At 41.0% G+C, this 7776-nt stretch overlaps 1 protein-coding gene across 1 annotated transcript in view; it reads right to left on the bottom strand.

The window, feature by feature from the left end:
* Nucleotides 1-6841: 6841 nt before the first annotated feature.
* The window catches only part of NUP205 (nucleoporin 205), a 52762-nt gene continuing 51827 nt past the window's right edge, over nucleotides 6842-7776 (bottom strand). Inside the window, exon 43 of the mRNA XM_055711122.1 lies at nucleotides 6842-7197. Coding sequence (XP_055567097.1) covers nucleotides 7045-7197 — 153 coding nt within the window. The 3' untranslated portion in view covers nucleotides 6842-7044. The remainder of the gene's footprint in view (nucleotides 7198-7776) is intronic.

Raw genomic sequence — 7776 nt, 5'->3', positions numbered from 1 at the left:
AATACCTGTGCATTTCTCACTTCCATGTTGTTTGATGTAGTCAGATCATTTGAAGTATATTTGTCAAAATTTCCACACAAACCTGCTAGTTTATCCTAAAAGAGAAGGATTTATTGTTTTACATATACTAACAGTCAATAATCAGTAAAAATTACATATATAATAAAAAATTATTAAACTGAAAAAGGTGAATGCAACTCTGACTTAAATTTTGAAAATATCTGACACTCTGCTACGCTTACAGTTCCATATTGCAAATAACGTTTAATAGAAATTTGTTTTTCTTTTTTTCTTCCTGTATTCCATAACCTGTTCTTACAGTCTGCCTATGAAAAGGGACTGGAATCTAGGCATACTTTTTTCTGAAAGCTTAGGAGTGCATCCAATCCAAAAGTCAAAAGTTCAGTGATTTACCTCATGATTGTGAAGCCTGACTAGTTGTTATCACTAAAACTTGCTGCCTCTAATTTCAGCTCACAACAGCAAGAACATTTTGCAATAGCGTTTACAAAAGAGACAACTGCAACTGTTTTGTGTTAGGGCATGTGCTGCTGATGGAAAAAGTATATATACATGCATACAGAAAAAGATACTTCTGCACAACAGTAAAATACTGAGTTGGATTTCTAGGGTGCTGTGGCTCTAATTAATTCTTTTTCCTTAATTTCTGCTGCAGACATAGTCTTACTGAACTGGAGACTCTGAAAGAAACAGTCATTGGAAACAGAGCTTGAGATATTTGTTGCATGCAACCTGCAGAACTCAGCTCCCTGCTAACTTACTCAAAATTAGAAGAATTTTTCAGTATGTGTATTGATGGCTGATACATCAGCTTTTATGTGAAGTAAGCATTTTATGGCTATTGGGTCAAAAGTCTATAATAATGTTGTTTTAAAACCAGATGAGATGGTCATTGTAACTTTGACTTACACTTCAAAAAATCTGATATATATTGCAGCATAGAGTACTTTCTTTTATTGGAAAGAGCCCCCTCTCAGTACATGTGTTCATGGTTAAGACAAAGCAGGAATGTAATTATCGAATGTGCAGATAAGGTTACTCTGCCAGGACCCAAAGACAGTTGCAGAGACACCAAGGCAGATGATGATGTAGGAATGGAACAGCGAAGAGCAACTGGCAGGAGAAGGAGTCGTATGTTCTTCCCTGCATCATGGCTGAACCCTGTCACAGTATACTTATTAGGTTTAAACACAAATTTTTGTCTAGATCCTTTCCTGTATCTTATTTTCTTAATTTAAACCCAAGATGTGACTCCACCTGTTCATCTCAGCAGCATCTACTGCATCTCAGGGTGCAGTTCCATCATCAGCCTAATCCAATCCGCGCTACAAACCTGCTATCTTTCATGTTGCTAGATATGGAAGCTTCTTTTCCACTGACTTCAGCGATTATGAAAATATGCAGTGAACTGGGTAACTCAAAACTAACACCCTGCTCCCATCCCCAAAGTAACTTTGAGTCAAAGCTTAATCACTGCATATCTGGAAGGTTGCAATGTGTGGAGCAACAGAGTAAACATGTATGTTAGAACCACTCCTTCTCTTCAGAAGTTCAGCCATTAAATCACATTCTCCATCTCTTCTTACCTGGGAAATGCCGGCAGCTGAACACTGGATAAACAGCTGTATCACTGGGAAAGTTAATCATGGTAAAAAGTTATTGGGTAAGTGATCTCATCACAGATAGCTACATAAAATCGCAGGGTTTTATTTTGGCTCAACTTCCAGCGAAGTCCAACTTTAACGTGCATCATTGTCTTCCTATCCCACAGAATTGTAATGTCTGTTCTGGAAAATGTATCCCAGTATAATATCCAGCCTTCCAAAGGTGATAGATTTGTTTTCCTGTCCCCTTAAGGTCTTCTGACAGAACTTAATATTTATTAAGATTTAATAAAGTTATACTACAAAGATAAGCAGTCAATTAATAACAAAATTTATAGTGAAGAATACTTTAGCGTATAGCTGGATCAATAATGTTACTATAAATGTTGTTTAATATTTTCATATTTTGCCTTTTCAATCCTTCAGGTTTGCTTTGACTTTGTACTTCAGTTTCCCTTTCAAAACCAAGTGGAAAGAAACAAATGTCAATATGCTTCAGCTGCTCGAGGCTTTTGAGCAGCCTGCTTTGTAGGACAAATAGAACTTGGGGGGGGCGGGGAGGGGGGGGAGAGGAAAAAAAAAGATCTTTCCTGTGACCCTGCTGCTTTATCCAGGCCTAGGCACTTGTACTATGTTAACTCGGAGAGAAATTTTCCAAAACACATACTACTTTACAATTGTAATTTTACAATGCTTATCTTAAAGGGCAACCTGAAAAGGAAAGAAAATAACTAACCTGCTTCTCAGAAGGTTCACTAAAATAAATCTCAGTGTCTCCAACTGTGATGAAAATATTCTTTGAGCAAACAATATCATTGTCAAAGCACTTTTTGTTCTGAGAAATTACAGATATATTTGAGTTATCTGTGCCCTGAAATATGAAGAAGAAATAATTTTAATTATAGATTCAATTGCAATTCACTCCTGCAGATTTATTCCAGGCTTACCATCACATAAAATGGATAACTTAGTATTTGCACATCTTTTAAATTAAATTTAAGAAAGCTACCAAACAAGGAAATACAGCTTTAATTTCAAAGCTGAACCCACAACCAACTCAAACTTTGGAGTTAAACACATAGAGCCATTACATTCAGCTGTGAGCCGTCTTTCTGAGGATGTCACAGAGGATCAGCCTGCCGCTAAACTAAGTGTCTAGTTTAGGCTTTTAAAATGTGCTCATACATGGAATTCAATATTTACTGCACAGTATGGTTGTCAAAATCGAGCCATCAGATTATAACATTTTAGAGTCAGTGCAGCAAAAAGGCTGTTGAATGCTGAACATTAACCCAAAAGCAGAAATTCAAGGCAAAAAGGTACACATATACTCCAGATCTGATGCAGATCACATTCAAGAAGGATTCCAAGCAGCCTCAGAGGTCATCCTTAACCCTCTACCAACCAGAGTTTATAGATAGCTATTAAATAAATCTATAGATTATACCTAGTTCTAGAACAGTTTCTTCAGTGTTATTCTTTGTTCCTTGTGATGAAAGCATGGTTAAGGTAGAAGAGAAAAAAACTGGGGTTTATTTTTCTCTAGGCCTCATAGATATGCAAGCACACACCCATGTACCATTTTCAAATGGCTGAGCATGAAATGTCATTTACAGATTCTTCCTTTCAAACACATCTGTTCTGTACCTGTTTCCTTAAATGTTTGTTTCTATAGATCATCTCCCAGTGTTTAAAATAATTGCCCTCTCATGGAAACTTTCAGTTGGGCACATGAAAGTGTATGAACAATGATCCTACCTTGAGCAGGTAAGCTTGCCAGTCGCTGACTTAGTCATACTCCAATCCATCAAAGGTATAATAACGTCGATCACCATAAATAGTGCATACAGCAGGACAGGGGTAACTAGTGCAACTGAATATCCCTCTCCAACAAACACTGTAAGGAAGATTAACAATCAGTATCAGGGTCTTTTTATTTTCAAGAAGCTTTCTTGGGTTCTTTATTTCAAGTTGCACACAAATTCATGAAAGAAAGTTAGTTCTCAGACTTTGAAACACAGAGCTACTCTATGGATTGCTTCTGAAATGATTGGTGATGCCATGGCAGAAAAGTGTTGAGCATCTTGCCATCAGCACATATGTACAATAAAAATGCATAAGAAATGAATGCAAAATCTTGACATTTTTATGGCTTATGCAGGTATTTCCATCGTTGCCTCCAGTATAGGTTAGACACCATGCCACAACACACTTATTGCTAAAACATCAATGATTTATTTTTTCTCAAGAAATTTTGATAAAAATCTGTACATATTCAATACAAAAGAACTCCAGTTGCTACCTCTAAGATTTCAGGGTATCAGACAAGTACAGAATGAGTTTAAGAAATAAATGCTGATATTTTGCAGGATTCCTTCTCCTGTCAGCTACCTTCAATGACTTACATGAATTTGTATGAAGGTAGTACTGACAGCCTCCAGTTTTGCTTGTGTAAGAGTATAAGCTCAGTTGATTTGCCAGTGAAGTTTTTAACTAATTAAATGTTACCATGCCAAACTGTTTATTATAAATATATACTTAATATTTTGGCTAACAAATTATAATGGATGAAAAACTATTTTGTGTCAGTATGAGTCAGGGAAGGCCTCTTAAAAAAGATGGTGGGTGCTAGCCCATTTCCTAGTTCTAATGCCCATTTCCTTTCCTTCCCTCTCCTTTCCTCCCCTTTTCTCTTCCTTTCCCTTTCCTTCCCTTCTCTCTCCTTTCCTCTTCCTTTCTTTTCCTTTCCACTTTTTTTTTTTTTAATGCCCATCTTTTCCCTATACAGTTGCCCGTGGTAACTAACTCACACTGTATAAACAGTCCAGTTCCCAAAACAGCAGACTCTGTGTGTGTGTCTGTGTGAATCTCTGTGTCTGTGTGTGTGTCTGAGTGTCTGTGTTCGTGTGTGTCTGAGTGTGTCTGTGTGTCTGTGTTCGTGTGTGTGAATGTGTCTGTGTGTCTGTGTTCGTGTGTGTGAATGTGTCTGTGTGTCTGTGTTCGTGTGTGTGTCTGTGTGTCTGTGTTCGTGTGTGTCTGAGTGTGTCTGTGTGTCTGTGTTCGTGTGTGTCTGTGTGTCTGTGTGTCTGTGTTCGTGTGTGTCTGTGTGTCTGTGTTCGTGTGTGTCTGTGTGTCTGTGTTCGTGTGTGTCTGAGTGTGTCTGTGTTCGTGTGTGTCTGAGTGTGTCTGTGTCTGTGTTCGTGTGTGTCTGTGTATGTCCATGTGTGTTTGTGTCTCTGTGTCTGTGTGTGTGTGTGTGTGTCGCATACCAGTCTGAGACCGAATTCTGAGAACAGAATTAAGACTCAAAACGGAGGCAAGAGGCAAGGAACTTTATTTGCCCAACAATAAATCTGCGAATGCAAAGGGAGAGAGAGCAAGAGATAAAGAGAGAAAGGAAGGAAAGAAAGAAAAAAAAAAAAAAAAAAAAAAAGAAAGAGTTCAGAGCAATAGCTACCACCCCGGGGCTGCAGTGTCATGACAGTCCGATTCGTTTCCAAGTCTGGTGGGGTGATGTTCCATCCAGTGTTAGTTTGATCCGGTTTTTTACAGAGTTGTTACAAGCTGTTCTGCTTAACCACACCCTCCACCCGGCCATGGTGTACCTGCCCAACGTGGTCCTCAGGGGCCTCCAGGCACCTTGATCCCCCTGACCCCAGGTCTGGGCACACGCGCAGGGGTTTGGTTGTTTTGCAGGATCAGCCTCCCCCGTTGCTCCATGGTGTCAGTCGGTCTCCGTGGCAGTAGTGTTCACAATGTACAGATAGATCATTCACTGTGCTGATGGCGTGAGCTTCCTGCCATAGCACCACAGCAATGTTGAGACAACACACCTGCTGTGGCGACGGTGGGTCTCACTGGAGCCGTCTCCTACCCTGCGTGTGTGTGCGCCCGCCCGTGTCTCCGTGTGGCTCTGTGTGTCCGTGACCCGCTGCTGCCACCCAGCGGCGGCTGCCGCCGCGCCCCAGCCCGCCCCGGGGACAGGGGACAGGGGACAGCCGCGCCGCCGCGCCCAGGCCGGGGTTGGGGTTCCCGCGGGCGCCCGCAAGAGGGCCCCAGGCGGCACGCGCCCCGCTCCCCCAGCGGCTCGCGGCGGCGGCACGGGCCCGGGGCTCAGCGGCCGCCTGGCAGGCGCCGGCGCCGCATCCCCAACAGCGGGCGGGGGGCGGGGAAGGGGGGGGGGGCACCGCGCGCCCCCCGAGGGACACAGCCCACGGCAGGGTACGGCCGTGCCACACACGGTTCCGTAGCGCCCCACAGCCATCGGCTGGTTACCGTAAGGAACACGTGGTGGATCCCTCCGATCCAGCCGAATGCCCAAGTAACATTTCTGTAATGAGGCACGTTATTTTTTGTTCGCTGAGATGGTGGAGAAACAAGAAAAAGCCTGTGAGAATCAACAAAGTCCAACTGCATAAACCAACAATACCTGGCCATATGTTCTAATATGGAACAGCGAATAACCGCCATCCGACAGCAGGGCATCATCATTCCTGCATAACAGATGATGCAATTCATGCAATGAGATGGTACAGGTGAGTAAGTATAAAATCGTTAAAAATGTGAAATATTATGTATCGAAAACTCGGGGGAGGCAGAATTTGCAGGGCACACATGGAGAACCGGGCATTAAGATCAGACTGTAATACGAGAAATCCAACAGATCTCATGTCAACAGTGGTTACACTTCCTGTTTTTTTTTAACTTAAGAAACACCTGCTGAGAAGCATCTCTTGGGAGAACAATCTGTATGGAACCAACCTATCACTCAACTATGCTGGCCTCCTCCCCATGCATTTTACTGTTTTTATACTCCTCTTCCAGCAAGAACAGCACAGAAAAACTACTCCCCGAGCCGTAAGAACCAAACCTAGGGCAGTTACCTTCCATGACTTTCCCTGTTTTTCAAAAAAATATTTTTTTAAAATCTAGACTTGTCAAGCAGCTTGTACTTCTGTCAGCTGAAAAAAGGCAGGACGAGGGCGGAGAAGCAAGCAGTTCACAGTGCAAAACGATCCCCTTTCACACAGAATCCACACCAGAGGGATCGGATGCTGAAACTCGAACCCCATGTGTGACGCAAGAACAGCATAAACAGAGACATTTTAGTTTTCTCTGAAAGCATAAATGTCGTATGACAGTTGCAGCACTCTTTGGTTTCCTTTACGTCCCCCGTTAGAATTCTTCCTTGCTTGAAATTTTACATTAATCATAACTCGATTAAAGAATTGTTTTTATTTTTCCTGTCAAGCTGGAAGCAGTAGGAAAGAATACACAAAACTGACCCATAGGGGTAAGAAAAAAAAGTAACAAAATATTTTTGACATTATTTAGAAAATGTATGATCTATCAAATCTGATGATCCAGAAGGCCTGCCCTACTGCACTGCATCAAAGGGCAAGCAACATGGATCAGTCTTTTAGGTCCTTGATATCCTTAGGAGACCACGGATACGTCTAACAAGAGCTTGAATAAAGGTGTATCGTGACCGAACCTTGGAATATAAACCTTCAATGTCCAAAAGCTTCTTCTGCAGAGATTCACCAAAGCTGTTTGTGGCTTCAATCTGAAGCTGAGAAACAAGAGATTTGTTACAGTCATCAATAGAAAATCGCATTCTGGTATATCAACCTATCCATCATCAACTACCTGTTAACCCTTTCATTACAATTTATTCTCTAAACCGCTTTCAAAAGAATGTTTTTTCTGACTCCCCTAATAAGTACTACTTCCATTCTTCCCTTATGCTTTTCTCTCTAAATTATATAACGGATAGCTTTTCTATGGAGGTTTTTGGGTGACTGCATTTACACATTACCCAAATATTACCACCTTACAGCCTCTCTAGCCTTCTCTAAATTTAGGAATTAAATTTATAGTTTAGGAATTAAACAGCTTTATAAAATTCAGCTTCTTCTGTTACAGTCATACAAACACTTCTTTCAATTAAAATTTTCCTAGTCCCTTAAGGGCCGTTTAGGAACTAAGAGTCCACAACATTTTTTCATTAATACATATGTAAACAATCACTGAAAATATTAATTACATTCTAAGTATTTTAGCAAAATGTTACTGTATATTTTACTTTTGAACAAATGAAAAAAAGATACTTCATCACAAAACACACATACTACCTTTCTTATAATTCTAG

This window comes from Falco cherrug, chromosome 5, assembly GCF_023634085.1.
Source record: "Falco cherrug isolate bFalChe1 chromosome 5, bFalChe1.pri, whole genome shotgun sequence".
NCBI classification, from domain to species: domain Eukaryota; kingdom Metazoa; phylum Chordata; class Aves; order Falconiformes; family Falconidae; genus Falco; species Falco cherrug.
Note: the sequence above shows the minus strand (reverse complement) of the source record. Positions and strands in the feature narration are given on the sequence as shown.